Source organism: Diadema antillarum, unplaced genomic scaffold, assembly GCF_040938485.1.
Source record: "Diadema antillarum isolate AM-2024a unplaced genomic scaffold, OU_Dant_1.0 seq00001171_RagTag, whole genome shotgun sequence".
NCBI lineage: Eukaryota > Metazoa > Echinodermata > Echinoidea > Diadematoida > Diadematidae > Diadema > Diadema antillarum.
This window is the reverse complement of record NW_027271974.1, coordinates 573,706-600,889: the sequence shown is the minus strand read 5'-3', so window position 1 is coordinate 600,889 and position 27,184 is coordinate 573,706. Positions and strand designations below refer to the sequence as shown.

General features: G+C 38.5%; 1 protein-coding gene across 1 annotated transcript in view; it reads right to left on the bottom strand.

Annotated features, from left to right (window-relative positions):
* LOC139744409 (ecdysone-induced protein 78C-like) overlaps positions 1-26,854 on the bottom strand; it is a 41,048-nt gene extending 14,194 nt beyond the window's left edge. The window contains 3 exon segments of the mRNA XM_071654849.1: positions 977-1,121; positions 1,687-1,871; positions 26,659-26,854. Coding sequence (XP_071510950.1) covers positions 977-1,121; positions 1,687-1,839 — 298 coding nt within the window. The 5' untranslated portion in view covers positions 1,840-1,871; positions 26,659-26,854.
* Between the last annotated feature and the right edge of the window lie 330 nt (positions 26,855-27,184).

Below are 27,184 nucleotides of genomic sequence, written 5' to 3'. Positions count from 1 at the left end.
ATCACAATAATGTTAACCCATTCCATACTGAATATCAAAATCCCCATGCACTTAATTTACAGGCTACCAGGTTCCTGCATAGAACGGGTTAAACTCAACATCATTAACCCATTGAGGATGGACTGATTTTGCTACAACACACATTTCCCATAGACACCTGCCCGAGTATACTCGAGGCTAGTCTTCAACGGGATAACTGTGGGAACAGGAGAATCCCTTTGTCCCTCGGCACATAATTCTACAAAATAATCGATGAAACTACTGTAGATGAATAGAGATTACCTAATCCCCTTAGTCCCCATTGTCTCCCCATGGCCTTCCTGTTAATCTCAATGAGGCACAGTGCTTCATCAGAGTGGGTTGGCTAATGTTTAGAACTACGACATGTAGGTCAAGATTGGGATGATTACTGAATACTACTTCTACTACTACATTTTGTATGACTACCAGTTTACCACTACGGTACTAATAATACCACCATGTTGAGTGACAATATGGACGAAACATAAATTGCTTGAGAATGTTCACACCTGGTAGGATCTGAACTCAGGATCTAACCGTTGTAGGTCCCGAGACCAATCCACTAGACCCCCTGTTCTTCTACACATGAATAATGTAAATCACACCTGGTAGGATCTGAACTTGGGACCTTACCGTTGTAGGTCCTGAGTCCAGTCCACTAGACCCCCGGTTCTTCCACACATGGATAAATGTAAATCACACCTGGTAGGATCTGAACTCGAGACCTAACTGTTGTAGGTCCCGAGTCCAGTCCACTAGACCCCCGGTTCTTCTACAAATGAATTAATGTAAATCCAGGAACAAACGATGAACAAACGATGAACAAACAAACATTTAACAAATGCACAAACAATATTTAAATGAAATGAAAAAGAGGCCAAACCAACAGGGAAAGAAGGGAACCAAAAAGTTGAACTCAAAGTCATAAAAAGGGGCGGGTCCTCACATGTCTTACCGTCTCTGGACATTCCGACTGCGAGACATTTCTTGTACCGGCAGTGTTGGCAGCGATTCCGATTCATCCGTCCTATCGTACAGTGGCCGTTGCCATGCCGACATGTGTATTCCTTCTCTCGTTTGCTACTTCTCCTGAAAAATCCCTGCATTCAGCGAAAAGACACAAGGGGTTTAGTATATAGTAAATAACCACTTCGGCAAGAAGTCTACTTCACATCCGATATGAAGAGTTTACATTGAAAAATAAAGATAAGTGCCATTTTTTAAAGCATTTCTCAGTATGTCCACCAACAGATATGAAGTAAAATACAATCTTTCCAGTGATATCTCACAAGGAATATCCTTGAAGAAATGACTTAGAATATTGAATATTTTCTTATCATTTTCTTCATTTTTAGCAGCTTCAATCACAAATATCTAAAATTGACAAAAATGGAGTAAAATTACAGTGCAATGAAACTCTGGGTATATTTGAAGTCTACAAAAATGGTCAAAATTCAGATTCTTTCCTCCAAATTGAGAATGCTTGGGATTTCCGCACAGACACCTGTCCATGTAGGTATACTCGAGACTAGTCTTCAACAGGTTAACATCTATTTGACTGATTTGAGTTAATCCTGACAAAAGTTTGTGATTAGGGGGGCAGTCACCACTTTGGTAGAATGGCCCCGCCCAAAAAGGGGGGTGTGTGAATAGTGCTGGCCTCACCTTACAGCCTTCGCAGGCCAGGACGCCGTAGTGAAACCCCGACGACTTGTCCCCGCAGACTTGGCAGCAGGAGTTTGGCGGCGGTGACTGCATGTGGGCCTGGGTGGAGGTGGGCTTCTGGACGGGTTGGTGTGAGGTACTCGTGGCGGCCATTGCGGTGGGTGTGTGGTTTGTTGAGGTATCATCTGGAAAGTTGGAGATAAGAGGGTGAAGGCAAAGGGGTTAATGTATGTCACTTGGGTGAAGAGATACCAGGGTGTGGCACTTACCTTCATCATCACCAGCACATCTCTGCATCATGATTCGTAGCTCTCTTTCACGGAAGAGTTTCAAACAGGTGTAATGGGGGTACAGCATATGCAAAACGGTTCTGTGACATTTGTTCTTGCGAAAATTGCTCCCATGAAATATCTGTACACTAAACCAAACATAAGATTCTACCCACAAGCATAACCCAAAACTTAATCCTAATCCTCACATCAAACTAAACCTAAGACCCTATCACAGCCCTAACCCTATCCCTAAGTCCTTGGGGGAAAATAAGACCAGAGCAACTGCTGCAGGAGCATATGTTGTGTCACCATGCAAAACATAGGCCTACATGTGTTTCATATTAATCTTATCTTTATTTCCCTGTTCAACTGATATTTAGGAGAGGAAAATGCCAAAATATTGCCTCCTGTAACACAAATGGAATGTTTATCAGTGTAAAGGTTTGTCACACAAATGCGATGCATAAGAAATGTAAGGTGGGTAATTGCCACCTTTGCCTCCTGAATAGGACTAATATTTACAAGATTTGTAGAACTCATCCATCACAGAGGCTCTTGATGGCAATTTTACCACTCATCAATTTGTCTCGTACAACCCGATATGCAGAATATCATGTAATCAAAATATATGGTGTCTATTAAAAGCACTTGCAGTACATGCATCTGTACCACATTTTCAGATTGGCTGCTGTTTAGCTAGTCAGGTGCAAGATCCAACATTATCGATACAGTAGACAAAAGCCGAGCAAGAATATGTCTTCCTTTTTGTTATGTTTGACTAGTAAGTGGATCAGTCGCTCACAAAAAATGGATATTCCTGGCAAAAGTTGGATTTCAAAAGTCTTTTGAGTGAGTCGCTCGATGTACTAAACAGGCTCTAGAAGGGAGAAAAATAGGTTGGGAACTTTACAATGAAAGCACAAAACATTACTCTACACCTTGCCAAAACCTGTATATTTATGGATGTGAGTCGGTAGTGACGGTAATATGGGACAGATGATGTAATGGCGTCTTGATGAATGACTGGTTGTAGGGACCTTCAACCTTGTTGTTTGTCACAAATACCAAACGTCTTACAGGTTGTGGTAGCGGATGTGTGGTTTGAAATATCATTAGGCAAAGAATAAACATAGCAGGTAATATAGCAAGACTCATTGCCTCTAACCAAGGTAACTCAAGGGCATGACATTGGCGTCATCATCACGATGACTGACAGCACATATAGGCTGCGGAATTCAAATCATAGCTACACGACACAGACACGCAATGCGGTTAATCAACCTCAATGTTTCCAAAATTGTGACAGAGAAAAGACTGAAATCCGACTGTGATGCTACTATTCTATTTACAGTTTACCAATGGCATCTAGACTATTATTGGACTGTGCAAACAATCAAATAAATGAAGGTACATGAAGAAGTGACAAAGATCATGATTTCATGCTGATAAAATTAACAATCTGTAGTTTAATGATTATTATTATTATCATCAATATCATCATACATAAAATAACATACAAAAATAACCACAGATAAGACTGAAGGAATCTGAAGTGTACCAAGACTATTGATACTATGCCTTATCATATTTTTTTTAATAAAAATGACTGCATTTTATTAGTAATCATATTCAATGCAGACAATTTTGAATGAGTTGAAATTGAACTGAACTGCATCAAGAAGCTTGAGAATGTTAAACTTGGCTGCATATTCATTGTGCATAGAACAGTCTGTGGCTGTTGTATGCCTGTTTCTTCTACCATTGTCTTGCCATGTTTGTCTATCTCTCCGTATCTCTCTCTCTCTGCCTGTCTACAGTGTATGTCTGCGTGTCTGTCTCTTTGTCTCTACCTGTCTGTTTGTCCATGTCTGTCTGTCAGTCTTTTTGTCTTGTGTACTGTCTGTTTGTCTGTCTCCCCCTCTCTGCATCTGTTTGGTTGTCTGTCTGTCTCTCTGCTTGTCTAGCTGTCTGTTTCTCTGTCTCTTGGTGTCTGTCTGTCTGTATGTCTGTCCTTTTCTCTTTCTGCCATTGCCTACCTGTCTATTTCTCCCTGTGTCTCTTTGGTTGTCTATATTTATATAAATCTCTCTTTCTGCCTCTATTCATACTTATGTCTGTCAGTATACCTCAATCTCTTTCTCTCTTCATCTACCCTTTATACCTCTTACTTCACTCTTCCTGCCTCAGATCTGCTCAATTCTTTCTCTGTCTGTGTCTGTTTGTCTGCCTGTCTATCTGTGTCTGTCCATCTGTCTGTTTTTCTTCCTGTGTTTGTCTCTGTTATATCCATTTCTCTCACTGTTTGTTTGTCTTTCTTTCCTTTTCTTTTCTCCTTTCTTGAGCTTTTCTTTTCTGTTCATCTTTACTTCTGATCTGTCTGTGTCTATATGTCTCTCAATTTATCTATTTCTCTCGATCTTTCTAATACCAAAGTTTCATGAGATATCTCTCTACCTACTCCAATACTTCACCTTGTATAGACTCTGTCTGTCTTGGTTTCTCTCTGTGTTGCCCTGTCTGTCTCTCTCCACATATTAATATGTCTGTCTATATATGAAGAGTTTGTTTGCAAAAACCGATAAGTCCATATTTGCCAAATGGAGATATTTGCGATTGAAGGTCAATAAAAATAAAGAGAATAATAAGAAAAATTTTGCTTCTTTTGACCATAACTTCAAAAATGTACCTTTATATGTAGTGACCAATATATCATTTAAAAGGTATTATTTTGTACTTTATGACAGAGACCATACTTCAAAATCTTCAAAAATGGACTTACCGGTTTTTGCAAACAAACTCTTCATATGTTTATTATATATATCTGGATGCCCTTTCTGTCTGTCTCTCTCTCTCTACATATTAATATGTCTGTCTATAGGCCTATATGTTTATCTATCTCTATCTATCTCTATATGTCTGTCAATATATCTTTATCAATCTCTATCTCTCTTCTCTATATCTCTCCCTCTGTCCCATTACTCCTGTGCTTCAAATTCCCTCTTCTTCTACCGCTGTGTGTCTCTGTTTCCCAGTCTTCATTTTCTTTTGGTCTCTCTCCCTCCAGCACACATGATACCCATCCACCCACACACGGCCCAAGTTTAAGGACCTCTGGCAACTTCAAGGAATGTCCAAGCGAGGGAGCCCTTTGACCTTGCGCCCATATTTGGGGGATTGAGGGGCTGACCACGATGACAGAAGCAGCACAGAACGAGAGGGAGAATCACAGAAAATCCTGACCCCATAGTTTACAGGGGTTACCCCTATTCTTACACGAATGCTTTAAGGCGCAGTGCAATGCCGAGGCAAAAGTCGCCTTCCGGGAAATGAGCCCATTTATACTCGGCTTGTGCGGAACCGAGATCCGGTTTAGATGCTTTCTCTAGTGTCAGTAGCCAACCTGAGGTAGTTTGGTGTGACAGCTGTAAGTCTTGGCAGACAAGCATCCAATCTGTCTATCATATCAAAAATCTTTTAATGTGGGGGACAGTCTGGCCCAAAAATGACAGAAAAAGAAATGCATCTCATAACATGAACTTGTATATACTCTCAACTCTCAACTTAGGTATTGCAGCCATAGATGTCATTTTGTAAATGAGACCATGTATAGACCTATCTTAGTCTGAGCCCAATTTCAGAGAAAATACAGGTGAATTTTTTTTTTCTTTAAAGGACAAAAATATCCTTTCTTTATACAAGTTGTACATTTGAAGACTAAAAAGTACAGTACCAAATCTCACTAATGAATGTTATATTGTACTAAGGCCATGAGCAAATTCAGTCTTATCAATGAAAGACAAGAATGTCTTCTTGGAGTCAACAGTCCCCTTTCCCACAATAAGTCCTTCAAGGTCATTTCACATCTAATTAAGATCATCTCATCTCTCAAAGAATCATGCCTTTGCAATATCCTTTAATAACTGAAATTCATGACATTGGTACACTCCATACGGTTAACTTGTTTTTAATTCAACATTTTATGTGAATGCTTAAACAATCTAGCAACTGTAGGCTGAAATCAGCCAATCTCTGGTGTTGAAGACAGATTACTAAACTTAACATAGTTTACTGTATACGCCATATATCAAGCGAATCTAAATTTTCACGAATCTGGACTTCTCAACGATTTCGCGAGTGGTTAAATTCGCGATCGTGACATTCTGTACTAAATGGAGAAATGTATACATTTGTGTCACATTCATATCAGGATCAGAATCATCATTTTCGTGTGTCTTTAATTTCGCGAGTAGCACCTGACTCGCGAAATTTGCTAAAATAAAAAACCTCGCGAAATATTTGGCGTAACCAGTACTTCATAGGTTTCAAGAAAATTTGTGCAACACAGAGAGCACTGCACATGGTTCACTGGCATATGGTAATCTTAGTAAGCTTGAAGCAGATTATTATATCCAAGTGAGTGAAAAATACAATCAAATATATAATATCACGTTGAAGTAATCAACTCTTGGAAGAGGTAGCCTCTGAATCAATCCTTGATCAACAGATACAATTCAAAACATGCGGATAATACTGACACACAAGAAATTTCAGGATCTAAATCTACATCATACACACTAAAACAAAATTGTTGTTCATTCAATACAAAGTGGTATCAGAGGTTATTCACTTTTTTTTTTTTTTTTACTTTCCACCATCTAATTATCAGGAGATTACGGCCATACAGAATTTTTGAATACAAATTCACAAAATAGTCTCAGAATATGAACTCCCACAGGACTTCTTGACAATTCAAAAATAACCATCAAATGCTATCCAGCTATATATACTGTAAAACGAGGTATCTTCACATGCATTTTAATCCAGCAAGTTTTGTGACAGCAAAGATTCACACAGTCCAAATGTTTGCGGAAGTTCTTGCCTACACTATACCCATTGAATGCCAGTGGTAATCCACGGAAATTTCATGCCAAAAAAAAAGGCTGTTGGCTCTAGTTCATGAAAATTTTGCGCCTCGAATATATTGTGCTTTACAGTGTTCTTTTTTTTTAATTAACCCTTATCATGCTCAGGCACCAGGCTTGAATTGCTAAGCCTTTTCACTGGCATTCAGTACTTCAGACAAACTTTAAATTATTTGCAGACTAGAGATCTAGTGTCCATCAGTAAGACTAAGATAGCACCAGAGAACATCGAGAACTCCTTGAGCTTCTGGGGTCTGGACCATGGGCTAGAGGCACAAGAGGCTTTTTGCCCACTCAGATCCACTCATAATTTCATCAATTTTTTCCATGTGCAATGCTGTAAAGTTCAAGTTGTATACCACTCAGCTGACATGACACAGAAAGAATTTATCATAGGACATTAGATTTTGTGTTATAACCTGATATGAAAAAGAAAAGACAGTAGAAATCGAATCAAATCATACAAAATAATAATGATGATAATGATGATACTGATGATGATGATGATGGTAATGAAGATGCTGATAATAATGATAATAATGATAATAATAATAATAATAATAATAATAATAATAATAATAATAATAATAATAATAATAATAATAATAGTGGCTACTTGTATAGCACATATAGGTCCACCTTTTTTGGTGCTCATAGCATGTAAGATTAAAGTGGCATTCTTCGTCTGTAGTATGAGAATCATTTTTCAAGTGAAACTCGAAAGATAACAAAATATGTGTTTAACTTGAAAAAAAAAAAGGAAGGTGATGCCATCAAAAATCCAGTCTTCCAACTCATCTTCAGCTGATAAGCAGCAACAATTACAAATCTGCATGGTAGAATACCACATGATATGATACTAACAGCACACACTGAGATCATATGGTACACTCAAGGAATACAGGTAACCACAGGAGGCAAAGGGAAATCCTTAGAAATTAACATGGTAGACAGAGTGTAACTACATGGCCTAATTCTGATATTTTACTTGTGAGGCTATTACACCAGCATGGTGGTTGTTGCATAGAAGACTGAATGTATTTCATAAATTCATGGTCATTGCAGTGAGGTGGTAGTGACAAACATTCAAACAGCAAAATAACATGGACCCACCTTTCCCCATTCCCCTATCAAGACAATGGTCGTGGGTAAAAATCCACCTCATGATCATGGTCACAAATATTACTCCTGAGCATTGGTATCCACACCTTTATATTTCATCCTGAAAGTACCAGTGGTATTGTATCGACTTACCATGACCGATTTGATTGGTGCAAAAGTCCATTGCCGGGGACGGAAGCAAAATGAACAGCGTGACTGCAAAGAGGGTCCCGTGTCAGGACTCAGGTTTGAACTTCCATAGAAGATAGAGTGTGTGTGTGCGCGAGAGTGTGAGCATGTGTGCAATTGTGTGTGAGTGTGTGCATGTGTGCAATTGTGTGTGAGTGTATGCATGTGTGCAATTGTGCTTGAGTGTGTGCAATTGTGTGTGTGTGTGTGTGTGTGGGTGAGTGTACTTGGAGTATTTACAAACCTCAGAGAAAAACCATACCTGTGTCTACAATAAATGTCTGCTAGAAACACGAATGCCCTTTTCTGTACTCAAAGTACAAGAAGTGCTAGATAGGGGGTGAGGATGGTCTGTACGCAAAGGGAAGGTGGGGGGGGGGGGGTTAAAGTTGGTGGTACTGGTTACTGCTGGATGGTCATACACACAGACCCTGTACATTATTGTCGGACATGGACATTGATGTATGCGGCAGGCACACAAACCGGCCAATGTCCAGCCAGCCAGCGGTGTCCATTCTAACTTTGCTCAGGTCAAGGCTACCCAAGGATTATTTTCATGATTTTTTTCCCCTCCTTCTTTCTCAAACTTACTCCTTTTCCCCTCCCCCTCTCTTTCTCTCTCTTCTCTCGGTCCCTCTGTCATATTCTCAACTTAACTCCCCAGGGAGAATTTCACACATAATCTTCCAGCCTTCTTTGCTGGACATCATAAATTGTGGTCTGCCATTGTTAATGACAAGATCAAGCTCTGGTTCACTGTTTTTTTTCCTGCCTGCCTCTTTCTCAGCTGGCATTTTCCTCCTCCTGTTACCCCCCCCCCCCCCCTTCCCTCCCCCCTCCTCCCCATCCTTCCCTTATCCTTCTGCTTTTCTTCTCTGCTAAAAGTTTTATAATTCCTGTTAGTTATTTACTTTGATGGATCCTTTCAATTAATCATAATTTTTCTATTACCTTACCTCTTCTTTAGCACTCTCTTCCAAGATCCATATGTTGGCAATACTCCACAAGTTAACATCTTTTGTTGCAACTGATTAACGAATTGCCCTACATCGACTTAAATAAGCACCAAACTGATCAGTGTGTTATTAGTAACCATGCCGAAAGAAATCATGAGCATACACACACTTGGGCAGGATTCGAACCTACAACCTCCTGATCTCCGGACAGGCTTCTAATCCACTAGACCACCGAGCTTCCGCCCAATAGCCAGTGCTGGTTCTAATCCTTGAAGTATGCCCCACCCACACCAGCCCACAAAAAGAAATCCTCGCAATACTGACACTGACACAAATGCTACCAACATTACAATTACATCAAAGTAAACTTCCAGCGGTAACAAGAGACTTTTAATGCATCAATTTCTTAGTTTGGTAGAAGACGTAAACCCATTCCATAACCCTGCCCCCAACCCCACTGCAATTGCCTCTTTCTTCATCCTCCGATAAGGGCTCCATCACTGCAGCTTTGCGACTCCCTTCCCCCAAAAGTTCAGCAACCTCCAGTACCTAATCCTAGCCACCACATGTCCATCCTACACCCCTCTTTTTCTTCCAGTCTAACTATGCAATCCCTTTCAGTCCTATTCCCCCCTCCTTCTCCTATTCTGCCTCCTCTGTCCCACATCTAGAGCCCTTTTTACTGTCACTCTACTGGACTTCCATTTTTCATCATTACCAGGCCAAGTGCAGGGGTAAGAACCCCCCCTCGAAAGAAGGTTCCCTTTGTTCTTCCAATCTTGACTAAGAGCTGTAAAACAAAACACAAAAAGGCATCAATTATTTATGGAGCTGATCAGACTGTTTATTGATCTCTCTTCCACAATTGAGATAGGAGAGAAAAAAAAAGTCAGAGCCAGAAAAATGAACAACCTTCATCGAACGCTGGTATTCAAAATCCATTTCTCTCAAAGTTATGACCTTATTAAGGTCCCCCTGTCTTGCTCCCATAAACTTTGAACCTTAACTTGGGAGTTCACTGCCACGGAAGCCATCCACTTGATTGTACCATGCAACTGTGCAAAAAGCCATCTTGAGGATGAATATTACCCCATTGAGGATGAGCTGACTTTGTTCAAACACCTATTACCCATAGACCCCCTGTCTATACATTCGGGAATACCTTCAGTGAGATAAAGATGGGAGTACAATCTGTTCTATACCACCCCACATTTCTAGACTCATTTCAATTTTCATAGTCGGTTCAACAGTCCTCAACACTGCGAATCTGTTCTTAGGTATGGTGTAATTTCAAAATAGTCCAGCTCAACTACATTTAAAGCCAGAATTTGTCCTAATAAAACATTATCACTTGAACTATCACACCTGTATTCCATTGAAGTATGCCATTCAGTGAAGGAAAACTCTGCAGACATAAGTACAACGTTTTTTCTTATGTTTGTTTAGGCTTCAACGCCAACCTCTTTTAACTCATTGAGGATGAGTCCCGAGTATACTCGAGCAAGTGTCTATGGGAAATGTGTGTTGTAGCAAAATCAGCCTGCCCTCATAAGGTTAATAGCAGGCTTTGGTTCAAAGAGCCCACCCCCCCCTCCAGAATTATTAATTGTTATTCATTATTTTCTTCACTAAGACAATAATTATAGTGCATCCTTATTATCATTCATACAAAGTTTTCTCTTACTTGAACAGCAAACAAGCAAACAAACAAACAAACAAACAATGACACTATTGAAAGGATTCCTGAATCAATCAATGTTCTGAAAAGACAAAATTTGCTACTGTTCAAATTGAAGATGAAACAAAGAAGCAGGTTTGTAGCAACGGGCTCATCTTGGGAATTACTCTTTCCGAAAACATTTTAGTTCTCTTCACGGCAACTGGACATCCAAAGTTTTTGAAGTAGGTCACTGATGCGACCTTTTTTGCTTGCAACATCAATGATCATGTGGTCAGTTTAACCCCATCCTACTTCCTCTCTCTTTCTCCCTTTCTCTCTCTCTCTCTCTGTCCTTATGGCTTGTCATTCCTTGTTGTTTGCGCTAGCTTTATTTTTCCTTCTCTGGCCAGAGACAACAGCAATTTACGACATAACCTTCACTCATGTGACAAAAAGGAGGTCTCGCCTGGTGAGTGGACCTTGCTGAGTGACTCAGGTCCAAGAATGTCCATCCCGTGGGACATAAACCTTGGACTTTTCAACCTTTAGCCCACAGACCAAGGATCTGGTAGGAGGTGTTGAGGGGGAGGGGAGGTTGGTGTCTGGTGAATAGGGTAGGAAATGAAGGAACATGAGTGCTAAGGCTTTTATCTTGCTAGTCAGGGATCAATTATCTCTGGTTTGAAGATCAAATGTCTGAATGCTACTTTCACAAATTCTGTCAGAAATGGTGCCATACAGTTTAACAGTCTTATTTGATGAAGTACACAATACTAGCTAATGTATTCAAATTTTATGAATTATGGGCTATAAGAAGACTAGGATACACCCAAAGCGCTTGATCCATAATTACTATCATCATATTATTATCATTATTATTATTATTATCAACATCATCATCATCATCATCATCATCATCATTATCATTAGGAGTAGCATTATTATCCTCCTCCTTCCCATCCCAATTTCTTTACCATCATCATCATCATCATCATCAACAACAACAACAAGAATAGCAGGACAAACACTAACATTTGTTTGATATTACTTCAAACGGCTGACAACAACACTAACTCTCTTTCTACAATCTCTGTATGTCTTTTATGGAAGGATTAATACATTTTTTAGACCAAATAATACATACATTAGATTTGGACATAATTATGTGAAGGCTACAACATTTTTATTCCTTCATATGCCTCCTTCACCATGGTAATTTAGTTTGAGACATGATATTGTTCATTTAGCGGACAGTGAAAAACAATAGCTTTTAGTAAATCAAAGCACTAATAAAAGTGACACTGATAGCTTATAAACGAATTACATGAATTGAGAAGTGAAGAAGGTGAAATAAAAAAACAAACAATGCATAACCCTTTAAATCTTGTAATTTTACTGCAGGATTTCTCTTTTATGTCAACATCAAATTGACACCTCTGAATTTTACAGCATATCATCTTTTAGAAAAAGATGAAATGGAACTGGCTACAGTCATTAAATGAATAGAAATGTGGAAGAAAAAACTATTGATATGATTAAAAAGTTTTATCACAAACAGGTTTAGTGGAACTTTTAAATAATTTAAAGTATTAAATCTATCAACAGATAAGGCAAAAATAAACTCCAGGGATACCTCACTTGTTTACATAAAAAGGAATATTCTTTAAGTTGTGATTTAAAAAATTGCATATTTTCTTGTTTCCTTTGTTTTTAGCAGCTATAATATCTCAAACTACCATGAATAGACTTAACTTGTCTTGTGATCAAACTGTTCAATTATTGACATGATGAATATGAAATGCAACCTTTTAAAACGTGAAGTCAATATCAGTTCAATACATTTAGCATTAAAGGGATCATATAGTTTTGGTTGAGACCTCATTTAAGGTTTCTAACATTTTTGGATGAGATAATGAGAAACCTCTAATGCAATATGAAAGAGCAAGTGATTCTATGAGGAATTCAACATTAATTTGATGAAAATTGGTTTTGAAATGGTTGAGATATAAAAAAAAGAGCGATTCTGATAAAGTGTGGGACCCACACTTTATTACATTTGCTTTGTTTTACTTTGTTTTTGGATGTTTCAGTCATTCCAAACCCGATTTTCATCAAATAAACTTTGAATTCCTCTTAAAATGGTATGCTCTGTACTATATCATAAGTGTTTTCTTGATATCTCGCAAAAAGTCAAAAGCCCAATTCTCATCTCCACCAATACTGTACCATCCCTTTAAATCGGTTTTTGAAAATCCTACAACTAAAATAAACCATTATATATGAGCAGTAAAGAGCTCAAAGGAAAGAGGATTTTATACTTTTTACCATATGAAAAACTATCAATGAATAGGAAAAAAAATAGTAATAATGCTCTGTGTGCTTTGAGTGTTGATTAGTATAGAAGACCCATAGCAATGCACATGTTGTCTAAAATCCCTGGCATACTATACAGTGTTAACAGATTATACAGCAGCAAATCATACACACACACATATACATACACACACACACACACACACACACACACACACACACACACACACACACACACACACACATACACACACACACACATGCACTCACACTAAAAAAAGCGGTTTCTATAGGATTTGATGAGTTATAAGCTTGGCAAAGACTGGACAGAAACAACCACACTTAAAACAAGTAACAGGTTCCCCTGCAACACACTGACTCTTGAAATTTATTCCTGATAGTGTAAAATCTATGATCAGAAGATACCAGTATCCCATAGTGAAGGGGTTAATCATAACTATAAAAGGAAATTCTTCTTTCCCTTCAGGTGTTGTTTTGCCGGCCACAGACCGTTTTGCCCTTTCAAGCAATGGCATAGTATTGGTTGAGTGAGGATTCAGCTTTTAACATCTTGCGAGATATTCAGAAGCCATTTAACGAAATGTTAAAGAGCATCCCTCTAAAGTTTATTAGATGAAAATCAGTTTTAAAATCATTGACATATCCAAACATGAGGTATGAAAGACAAAGAGATCCAAATAAAAGTCAAGGCCTGTCACATAATATTAGGATCCCTTTTTTGTGGGGATATCTCAGCCATTTCAGGACCAATTTTAATCAAATAAACTGTGAATTTATCTAAGAATTCCATGTTCTGTCATATTTCATAAGAGGTTTCATATCTCACAAACAGACACACACACAAAAGTTGGAAACTTGCAGCCATCTAAACCAAACTGTGCCATCCCCTTTAAACTTGGCAAACACCGGCTATCCTATCTCGGGTATCATAGTTTAGATCCTGGCGGCCCGCCAAGCAGCGCATCACATGACCACACACATGAGACGACGGAGAGACAGTTTACCCTGATCCCGGCGCGATGCCTGGGTCCCTAAACTAAGCCATCATGATATACATTCAGGCACCCGGGGTCTGATCCTCAACAAAAACAGAAACAAAGCGAAGCAAAATCAAAACAATGGCATAATGTTAATAGCTTTAGCCCATTGAGTAGAAGCACACCTGTGTCCATTGCACCCCATGCTATCATCTTCACAATCATTCCATCTAGGAAAGCACTAACACCCTGTCAGGTTTCATACAAAAATACTGCTACCAGCTACCAAGAGATTCTTTCTTTTCATAGAGATATACATATCTTATTCTATCCTTTGTTTTGGGGTGGCTGGAGAAGAGAAAATTTGCCTCCAAACAAGAAAAACAAAACTATTTGGAATAAACATCCTGAGGTGACATAATCACAATTATCATCACAATTTTTTTTTTCCCTTCATAAGATTTGTCTCTTCCCTGTGTGGTCTTTGAATAGACTTGACCTTTCAAAAGTGTTATGTCCAGTTCAAACTAATAGTTACTGGCTTAAAAGCTTCTTCTCTCCTTCTCTTTCTTTCTATTTATCTATCTACCTCTTTGTCTATCTATCTATCTATAGGCCTAAGTCTGCCTGTCTATCTATCTATTTATCTATCTATCTATCTATCTATCTATAGGCCTAAGTCTGTCTATCTATCTATCTATCTATCTATCTATCTATCTATCTATCTATCTACATGTATCTATTCATTTATCTATCTATTCATCTATCTATCTATCTATCTATCTATCTACCTATCTATTCATCTATCTATATATTCATCTATCTTTTAATCCATCCATCTATCCATCTATAGATCGATACATCTATATAATTGCATTTATCTATCCATCTATCAATCTATCTATCTGTTCATCTTTTAATCAATCAATCAATCAATCTATCTATCCATCTATCTACATGTAAATCTCCAATTACACATGAGTGTTTGGGATATGATCACTTGGGAACATTCAGTGGCTAAAAATCATGCTCTAATATTGTAGATGAGAGTAGCGGAACACTGCTTTCATGACTTGGATGCACCATTAATGAAACCAAAAAGGCATTGTCAAATAGTAGGGGACAGGATGTTCCTACACTGCCACTGGCAATAGTGGAAGTACCTGTTGCTTTTTGACTAACAAAAGTCAAATTCAGTAATTGCATGTGAAAGAAAGCAAGAATGATCCTCTTTCACAGTTGTTCTGTGACTGCATTCAAGAATATTTCTGCCATGGTAATAGGTCCTCAGACCCATTTCTTTCCTTTTTTTATTCCCAGCCAAAAGAAGAAGGGAATCCCAACGTTTGCCATTCTCTTTTTTTTTCTGTTTACATCAACATGTTGTAATGCTGTGACAAGCTCCTGTGAAACACTCATTCAATGGCCATGAGAGCAGTTTGGTTTTACTAGCAGACATTAGTCACCATAGCAGTGATAACCAGCAGTGATAACTGACTGGGCTGGAACAAGTTGCGTCACATGGTTTGGAGGTCATTACTCCTTATCACTTGAAAGCCGGAGCAAAACTTTGAACTCTTCAACTCATGTCTTTCAGGCTGGAGTTATAACATGTGTTTCAAAACGATTACCTTAAAAACTGGTTAATGGTTATCCTCCCACCCCCCCCCCCCCCACACACACACACAAACACACACACACACAAGGAAGCTTGGATCTGTGTAGGTTTTTGGTGCTGCATGGCAGGTTAGCACACCGGATTAAAAAGTCTCCAATACATTTGAAGAAATATTGTTCCTTCATTAGAGCTAACTTTTCTTTTGACACTTTAGAATACAGTGCTTTATTCTCTTTATCATCACCAGCAGCCTGCATGCCTGTCAGAGTGTCAGTCTGTTTGTATGTCTATCTGTGTGTCTATCTCTCTGTTTCAATGCTCCGGTGCTCTCGGAAATGATCAGCAGAACCTGAATCAGAGGTGCATTTGGATTTTCTGCAATGTGGATGCACGAAATGACTTGCAACTCCCATAAAGGCATCTTTTAGTCTCCTCTTCATCTGAACGAAGAGAAGGAAAGGGGCATGGGAGGGGCGATGCTTAGCCCCACCTCTGCATTGACAAATCTCTTCTGCTGTCCTGCCTATACACAATGGCAAAGACATGTGATAAGATCACATGACTATTTCCTTTTGGGGGGGGGGGGGTGGGGGACATGGGGAATGGGGTGGTGGAGAGGGGTTTGAGGAGGAAGTGGAATAACAAATATTTACAGCCCTTGGTAAGCAGCAAACTCCTGGATATATATTTGGAGAGGACCAAAAGCCTTGGACCATTCACCCCACAAGACCAAGGACAAGTCTCCCACTCCCAGAATATATTCTGCCCTTCACGGCAGTATGTTAGCCTCCAGTCCAGGCTGCATGACTAGCAAATATCTTGGTGAGTACGTATAACATCAAAGCCACTCCCTAAATCTCTGAAGTTATGTCATTGTAAAGTTTTTCTCTAATTTTCTAATGACCATTCTCGAGCAGTCAAAATGAATAACCAAATGAGTGGCGTGGTGATACCACAGCTTCACAACAATCCTTTAATTTTTTAAAAAAAAACAGAATTATGCCCCAGTCTCAAATCCCATTTATCTGACTGATTATTTTTAAGTTATTCAGCAAAGAATAACACCGTGTTTTACCCTTTTAATACGGAACACTGAATTGTCTTTTTTTTTTACTTGATCAATGAAAAATGGAGTTGATGACACCATCAACTCCCTTTGTGTAGGCCTACATATATCCAGTGTTAGTAAAAAAGGTGTTTGCAAAAATTAGCAAAACCTCTGAATTTCATGACTTACCTAACTTTTATCTAATCTTTATTCTACACAAAATTTAATGCTCATGCTCACGAAAATTTTACTCTTTTCTTCAGACTAGCTTTTTATTGGTTTGCAATTCTCCTTTTAATGTTAGTCAATCTGTTATTTCAACTACCAAATCAAGTGACCAACTGACTATAAGACTGGGTCAGCCCAACACACTTGCTGCATGGAAAATCAAGTTCAAGTTGGTGAGAATTTGGCTACAGTAGACCGGCCAATGCAATGTAGGCCTGTGATAATTAACCCTTTTCTTGCCAGATTCTGAAATCCCCACAGACTTTGTGAAGGAGCTTGCAGATTCCAACAGCCAGTGGTTTAAATGGTAAAGAACTTGTTAAAGGACAAGTCCACCTTCATATACATATGGATTGAGTGAATGCAACAATATTAGAAGAACACATCAGTGAAAGTTTAGGGAAAATCCGACAATCCGTTCAGAAGTTATGACTTTTTAAAGCATCTGCACAATCACTGCTGAATGAGGAGACTACTACAGTGTATGATGTCACATGCGTACCACGGTATAAGGAAAATAAAAAGAGAATTTCACAAAACTTTGTTTTTTTAATAAAGTGCGCATTTCTTCGACTTGTTACTGACATATGTTAAGGGAAATATTATTCCCCTTGCCTTCTGAAAGAGAGAAGTCAAGTGTGCTTTTGTTATGTGAGAAAAATGAACATATGTTGAATTTTCTTTATACTTTCTTTATATCGTTGTACTCATGTGACATCACAAGCTATAGTAGTCTTCTCATCCAGCCGTGACTGAGCAGAAACTTCAAAAATTCATAACTTTTGAATAGATTGTCCAATTTTCCTCAAACTCTCAGTGATGTGCTCTACTAATATTGCTGCATTCACTCAACCCACATGTCTATGAAGGTGAACTTGTCCTTTAAATTAGCTTGGCCTGAAACACCACTGATATTCTTCTGCATTTGCCAGAAGAAACTTGGATTTGAATAAAACTGAACTGAATGTGAGTTTGAATTTGGATCTCATGGAATTTGAATTGAATTTCTCACACTGCACAATAGTAACATACAAAATATGACTGGACAAAACAATAACAAGGCCATCAAAGTACAATAAAAAAAAAAAAAACTAATTACAAAGGTTGATATAATTATGTATGAGTAGATAGGCCCTACAGAAAAAAAGGCTATATTTCAACAAATGACAAGACCAAAGTTAGGTCCATACTGAATACGAGTGTCGGTGAAATATGATGGAACTGACTGAAAGCAATGCTTGAAAGTAAAAGTCAGTTCCTTTGCTTGAGTGTGCTATTCGATAATATGACAGAGAACAGAATTCTTGAGACATGCATGAGCAATAAGGGTAAAGATATTCAGTTCTACCTGATAACAAACATGAAATTGATCTACCTAGATTCCAAGTATGCATATTGAGATTTAAGAAACAACAAAATATAGACCAGCTGGATGGAGGGTCAAAAAAAAGAAGAAAAAATAAGAAGAGGATATTAAATTATATCATGAAATATGTCAGCTGTTGTTGTGGAAGTCAATGACAAACATTTATATTCAACGCAACTGGAACTGGGCCATACATGAATGCAAATTCTATTCCCCCACCTGCTCCGAAATCCGGAGAATGGAGGCTAAATTTGGGTCACTCGTCTGACGGCTCAACACGGCAAGAACGTCCGCCAGCTCTACCATTGTTGCTAAGCAACCCTTTGTCACAAGGCAGTCACTGGAATATCATCAACGGCGGCAGGAAAATTCATTTGCATACCCATCGAAGAAGAGAAGGAAAAGGAGAAAAAAATGTAGATGGAGAATGGAAAGGAGAATAATCAGGTTGCCTTAATGAGTTTCTGGCCACTTGGCACAGTGGTGTATCTTTCCTCACGTATCTGTCAATTCCTCTGTTGGAATAAGTGCCTGATTAGCATGGCACGCTGCCCTAACAATCTACCGCCCTCTGTTGGTCTCCGTCCATTGCCGTAGGTCCTATTGTGTTCGAGCAATGGGGTTGAGTAATGCTGTGGTGAATACACAAGTGTGACACATCGAGAGTTAAATTGAATGCGAGCTCAGCACACCAAAAACTCACCCTTGGACTGAGGCTAGCAGAGTGCATTTGTATAAATGTGCAAACCACACATGTCCACATCGCCATGAATGGGTGCAACTCACGGGCGTGGCCCACGGAAACCCATAGGAGAATGAGGGAGGAGGGGGGATGGTAATACTGTATGTAACAGGCATCTCTTTCCCTCCCTTCTTCCCCCCTCTCTCTGTATCTCGCAACTATGCCGTTGCCATGGTGATGGGATATTTCATATTGAATGACCGACCAGACTGTCTGTAGGTGAGGAGAATTGGGTCAATGCTGTGACTGCCCCAGCCCATCCTTTCACCCGTCCCTCCTGTCTGGAAATTCCTCTGTCCAGCTTTCTGCGACCTCTTCCCCTTTTGTCCAGCTCTTCTCCTTTCTCTCACGCTTGGCCTACGCCACAGCACAGATACGCTTCAGACTAAACCATCAATTTCACATCCCTTTCCCCTGTTACTTACATGAAATTTGTCTTTTTTATTTCTAATTACCTTTCGATGGCGGTTTTTTTCAACTCTACTGATTTGAAAATCTTGTTAGACATCTCTTCTCACATCCGAAACAGAAATTCACCTGTGATTGCTATTACTACAAAGGTGTAAATCTCTCATTACAATATTGCACGTTTGATTTCACCTGTCATATAAATTCTTAAATGTAATCTTTCTCATATCAACTAAACTTTCCCCAAATTCAAAGCTATTTCTTTTGTCAGAAGTCTGTGAGGAAGACTAGACTGAGGATGAAAAGAAATGAAAAAAAAAAGCAGTCCCAGCATTCCACAGATGAAAACTCACATATCTTGCACGAATATTTTGATGAAATATACACACCATCAATCATTTGAGGTTTTCTGCCAAACTCCAGCATGAAGACAAAAAATATTGTGAGCCAAAATGAGACAGAAAGAGAGACAGAAAGAGAGAGAGAGAGAGAGAGAGACAGAGACAGACAAAAAGACAGATAGAGAGAGAGAAAAAGTCAGACAGAATGGACAGTGGTGCAAATAAAAAGTTTCATTACTTCACCGGGCATCTTTCACACGAATGTAAATTTACACACAGCGAGAAGCAGAAAAAAGGAAAATAAAAAAATAAAGCTAAAGGGGATGGAGAAGGGTTCTGTTTTGCTCCAAACATATTCAGATTTTTCTGTCACAATCTGAAAAAAAGAAAATTGTCTGTCACAATCTGAAAAAAAACACCAAAACTTTGACCTATCGGGTACAAATTGGAGCCAAGATAACCATGTAACTTATTGTAAATTCTTTCTACCTTCAATCTTTCATTCTCCCCCCCCCCCCTTTTTTTCTGCTTATCCCATTAACCCCTTGAAACTCACAAGTATTCTTTGGCTGCAGTGAATGGGAAATGCGTGTTATGGGAAAAATCAGAGTGTCTTCAACAGGCTAATAGACATAACAAAAAAAAAGTCAACTAGGAAATATTGTACTCCTATCATAATCATCTTGTACGATGATCTTACGTCATCCACATGTAAACTGTGCATGCAGCACTTTTAAACAAATGTCATGATTATTGTTGACTTGATGTGCAGCATTATGGATGACACAAAATAATCATGTGCATGTAACATTAACGACAGAATTCATATGACTGTCGGAATGCAACTAGACATGTCGGAACAGAACTGCGATGAAGAGGGGGAATGAGTTGGCAGAAATCTGGTGGTTTGGCAGAAACCAAAAGTGCCCCGCTGCCCGCTTCCAGTCGGAATTTGTGATAGGATGGAATTGTCTCCCCTCTCCTGCTTGTACCAAAATGGTGAGGCAAAAAATGTGAGAGAGAGAGAGATTTTTTAATGCTTCCTGTCTAGACGATATATTACCAGCATTTCGCGTGAAAGGAAGGATTTATCTGCGTTTTCGTGTGTGACTCAAAAAGAGGGGGAGCGAAATTCCTCGCAGTATATCAGGAGAAATCAACGTCTATCATGTTGTTGACGGATTGGACAGAGCAAGAGATATCATAACCTGTGTGTTCAGAAGAAAAAGAGAATTGGTCGCATTTTCACTATGCTTTTTATTATTCTCTCCCATTTGTGGCATTCTGCTGTACAAGGAAACCATCTTCAAGAAAACTTTTACTGAATTGACCGCACGATACACATCTATGGCATTTGATGCCGGATTGAAAACTGATATATCTTTACAACTGCTGCGGGAAACCACAGGGGGTCTGTGGGATGCTACAACCGCATGTAATCCACAAATCACTCTGTATTTACTCAAAAGTCATATAAAGGGAAATTTCTAGAAGGACCTGTCTAAAATTTTGGGTTGAAATAGAGGTTACGTATGTTTTTGAGAAATACAAGACAATTATGTCCAGGAAACCTACGGCACTTCTAGTGTGCAGTAACCTGTGAGAATAAAGCATCCTGTTCAAATGGGGTATAAGCTGTCTACATGCATTGGTATTTTTCTACTGTCTGTCTCCTGGCATTGATGTTATGTTTTGGAGGTTAACAATGAAAAAAAAAAAAGACTTTTTGTCTTCTGCATAATTGCTAAAATTTACAGCTTGTTCATTGTTTTTTTTTCTAATCTTAAACAAAAGCCCAAAACAAACAAGAAACAAAGAAAAAGCCACCAACAGTCCGCCAACCTCACTTGCATAATGCAAAGATACATCAGGCTGAAGACCTCATTGCAATTTTGCGTAATGGCGTCCACTTCACACAAGTTCGAATGTTTACTGATATTGTCTTCAAGCAAAAGTCTAGGCCTACTTGTTCTGTTGTGAGCTTGCACTTTCAAAGATAAGAATAAATTCATGGTAACTCAAGAAAGAAAGTACAGGCCTATTATACCCAATGATTATGGCCACAGTCACATAAGACCTCGTATCTGCAAAATGTCAAATGTTCAGGAGAGCAACAAAACATGGCAGCCAAGGCACTACATCAAATTGGAGAGTGTTTCCTTTGACATGCTGTGGTGGCTTCATTTTTGGGGGTACAACAGCTAGGATTTGGACAGGACATCACTTATCTCATTATCTGACCATTAATCCAAAAAAGTCATCTTCACCCAAATTTCAGATACGAGGTCTTGTCGCCCAAGCGACGATATGCAAATTAGACTGGACAATGTCAGATAGAGCTCCAGTTGCAGTGACTTAGTAGCCTGAATTTGTTTTTAAAAAAAGATGTTATACATTTCCAATTATTCAATCAAAACAATGATTTCCATATTTTCCAACACAAACAAATGATACACATATATACAAAAAGCTTTGAAGGAAAGTAAACTAGATGTGCTTTTTCACAAGTATGCAAAACGAAATTATGGAATATAAGACAATAGGAATTGAAACTGGGCTCTTGTTAAAGGGTGTGTGCAGTTCTGGTCGAGGTGAGGATTTAGCTTTTAACATTTTGCGAGATATTCAGAGACCACTCTATGGGATGTCAAAGAGCATGCAATTCTAAGAGGTATCAAAAGTTTATTTGATGAAAATTGGTTTTGAAATGGCTGAGATATCCAAAAACAAGGTGAAAGAAAAAGGCATGGCCTGTCGCCTTTTATCATTATCACTTTTTTGGATATCTCAGCCATTTGAAAACCAATTTTCATCAAATAAATGTTGAATCCTTCTTAAAATTACAAGCTCTTTCATATTTCATACGAGGTTTCTCATCATCTCACTTAGGAATGTTCATAACATGAATTCCCACCTCAGCCACTACTGTGCAGTCCCTTTAATGGAAGTTGGCATACAATAGCTGTAGATTTTTACAGGTGAGTTTTTTTTTTTTAAATCTCTGAATATGTTTTCTTAGAGTTGGGGGTGAGAGGTGAGAGTTGGAAAGGAAAAAAAATGGATGAAGAAAGGGAGGAAGGAAAGACTGGTAGAGAAAGATAGGAAGTGAGCTTATTAGAAGGGCGGAAATACTTGAAGGATACGATCAGACATTTAAAATGATGGGCACTTTCTTTTTCTTTCATCTAAAAACCTTAATTCTCTGAGGACGGTATATCAGCGCCACACCACAAAGGCTTTGTAAATACCAAGGACCTGGTATGCTCAACTTTGTGAAAGGAACAAAATTGTCATCATCGATAAATGGCAAAACATTTCCGTGCCACCACACTCTGGAGACATAGAGGAGAAAAACGGAGGAGATCATGTCGAGAACGTCAACAATGGCAATCATGATGAGTCAGAAATTGTCATTTTCAAACTGCACAAAGTTGGACAAAGCCCTTTCACTATCTATTCAACAAAATGAGAGGCTCGTATATATCACTGTCAGAGCTGGAAGATTAACTATCCTTGGAGAAGAGGGAGAAAAGAAAATGTCACAGATAATAATGTCAGAGTATCCAGACTATTCTGAGACAGGAGAGAAAAAGACTTTTTTCACCTGATACAATTCAAACTGAAATGAGATTATGCTACCGGATATCCTCTCTTCTTCCGGACTAGCAGCATGGGTATAATCTTCAGACTTAGGTATTAACCCTTTACCTCCTAACTATGGTCATCATCACTATGCTCCACACGTAGTTTGCTGGGTTCTTGTGTGTTCTGGGTTAATATTCTGCATACATGCATGGGGTTTAGATAGAAACTGCCCCCCTTCCCCGAATGTGTCTTTCTCACTTTAGTTTCCTTATTCTAGTATGAGACCTTTGCTGACCAGAAGAAACATTCATTTGGTTAACCCTTTGATAAATGGTGGTTGATTCCTCCCTAAGGACTATCTAAAAGCTATGTTGTGTTGTGTTGCAGTAGGTGTTAACAAGGAGGTTTATGAGATGGAGTTCCAACTGGCTGTAATTATTCAAACAGTTGTCACTTTTCTAGTGATGTACAAAAGAATTCCACAGGTACATCAGTGCCTTTGGTGGCGGGGTTTGATGCCGCCGTCTTGCTGAGCAATCTGAAGATTCATTTTGAACGTTAACTTAATGTTGGCTATATTTTGCTTGTTTATCTACTAAATGAAACGAAATCTCACTTAATGATAAAGCTCATTAAACAAAAGTCAATCCCTTCAAGAAGTATGTGCAAAAGTATAAATCAGAGCTGTATCATGTGAAAGTGTTTAAAACTGTACCCTCCCGGAAAGCCGGTTTTATCACTTTTCCACTTAATTCCTCCACATAAAACTGATATGGAATAATCTTCGAGTATAATTCTATATCAATAGATATATCAGATTAGTGGCTGGGCACGGCCAATCGAGTAATTTTCATTTTCATTTCATCATTTTTTGCGCAATTTCTATTCGCGCATCCCCGTGTCTTTACCATCATACACCACCTATCTTTTATAAGTAGGGATGGCGAAAAGTAATTACCATCTCAAAAACATGTTTTCGTTAGAAAGTGGCTGATGATTATGCATTGAGACATGAGTCAATTGTCTTCCTATCTGCGCGGCAGATCCAGTTTGCTACATGCTTCAAATACTTTCGAGTAGCGGCATCGAACGTGACTTCAAAGGAAATACGACAGTTGTGACTCCATTCTCTTGAACCTCCTTGGTGTTAACCAGGTCATTGATAAGGCGGTAGTGGAAAGGTGAGACTCTGCCCCCCTCCCCCACCCCCAATCAGGTGAATCAAAACATGTCCTATAGAGAAGCATCAATGGAATGACTGGTACTATTTAGTTCTTTCAAAGTACACTGTAAATTGGTAAAATATCAAAATTGGGATACAAGCACACTTGTTACTGTCGATGCATGGAGACAATTGTTCAAGTGAAAAAATTACAAAAAGTTGGTAGACAAGCAAAACTCATTGTACTTTGTATGCAGCATATGATAATACATGGATCACTTGATACACATACACAAACTATACTGTATTGCAAATGACTGACAAATTGCCTCACATCGACGTAAATAAGCACCAAATTGCCTCACATCGACGTAAATAAGCACCAAATTAATTAGTGTCTTAGAAGTAGCCATGATAAAAAAATGTAAAAAAACAATGCACACACATACTCAATTTGTCAATCAGATTTTGCAATACAAACAACTTGATGCAAGAAATTTATCAATCTGAACTATAATGTAGTTGCTGAAATCACAGTGCTGCCTTTTATCATACTCAATCTTACAATATATATGACCCAAGAAAATATGGTGATATCACAAATATCACAGGAACTTTCAGATAGCTCTCTTGGTATGTGTGCTTCCTTAAAGGGGAAATCCGGTCAAAATATAAGTTAGACTGATGAGATAGAGTAAGATATTTCGAGTTCAACGGTATAAATTTGATCGAAATCAGACGAAAAATAAGGAAGTTATGACATTTTGAAGTTTCGCTATTTTTGTGGGAAACAGTTCTTTAACGGTCAATATGAATATGCAAATGACAAAGTGAGCATGTCATTCCCTCACAACTTGCCATATAGTTTATACATAAAATTTTGAAATGTCCAGTTTTTCCTTCAAACACAATTATGCCCGAGGCTCAAATCCACATACTATATCTGACTGATTTACTATTCTGAAGTTATTCAACTAGGAATAACGTCATGTTTCAGACTTCAAGGATAGAAACATTGAATTTTCATCACTTTTTGTATACAATCAATGGAAAATTGTGAGGGTATGACATGGTCAGCTCACTCATTTGCACATTCATACCCATTGTACAAGAACTGTTTTAGGAAAATTATCAAAACTTCAAAATTTCATGACTTCCTTATTTTTCATGTGATTTCAGTCAAATTTTTATCGTTTAACTCATAAAATTTTACTCTTTTTTATCAGACTAACTTATATTTGGACTGGATTTCCTCTTTAAATTGGCAATGCCAGGGGCACTACGCACCAGTGGAGCTTAAATACAAGACAATACTTGTTGGTTACTGAAATGACCACAACGCTCATATGATTGTCACACACATACACACTTGAGACACACACACACAGACACGTAAATAAGCAAACACATACACACAAGTGGTCAGAAATAGCTACAGACTTTGAATACAATAACACTGTCTGTTTCGGTCTGGACCCTCTATTCATGGTCAAGTGTCCATGAATGCTACAGGAATATTTGGTTACATATTACTTGGTAATAATATTTTTTTTCTCTTTATTTTTTAGTAGATTATAATCTCGATACAGTCTGCCTAGCACCAGGTAACTAACAAACAGATTTGTTGTGTTTCTTCTTTGCTGTTGTTGTTTTGGACAACGAGATGTCTGGTTCATATCCCATCCAACGATAAACACATACTTTTACATTAGCGGGTATATACACACATGCAAACACACAAAACACACAGACATACAAACATAAATGTCATACAAGCATACATGATACATACACAGACAAACAAACATGTATGAATATATAGGCCTATGTATGATATTCTACTTTCTTTTGCCTATTACCTCCACCATAGTCTTTTCTCACTGCAAATGAATAAAGAAAATTTGAAGCAAATGTTTCACTAACAGAAATAGAGCATGATATAACCAAAATATATCAAGATATTCAAAAAGTCAACAGAAAGAAATATCTTCCTGATACAATGATTCTTGTCTTCTCTGTGATAATCAAGCCTATCTCAAAAGTGATATGTCGGCCTATCTCACCTGTGTTCAAATGCTTCCAGTGGGTCCGTTTCCATACAGGTGCAGCTACATATGGGACCAGCTCACAGCCAGAAAGGAACCACCGCAACTTGAGACATAATTCCACTGGCTAGTGATATATGGCAGTTGATCCAAAATATACTGAAGCACACCAACAGTAACACAGAATACCCAAGAACAAAGAAACAAAATTATATGTGATGTCCACAAGAATCCACATTTGATAATATAAAAGAGAGAGAGAGAGAAAAAAAATGAAAACCTTCCAACGTTTTGCTGCAAAACTTCTGCTTCCAAATGACAAGAGGGATTTACGAAAGAGGGAATGCGCTTTCCTTCTTTCCCATTTCCGAGAAGAAGTTAGAGCGGGCTGTTCAAACCACGTCATGGGGGGGGGGGGGGGGAAGACAACAGAAAGGAAGAGAAAAAAAAAAAACTGCGTGGCATGATCTTACCACAGAGTTCCTTATCTCACAAACTACACCATGACACATGGGTTCTCACCTTTCCGAGGACTACACAGGTC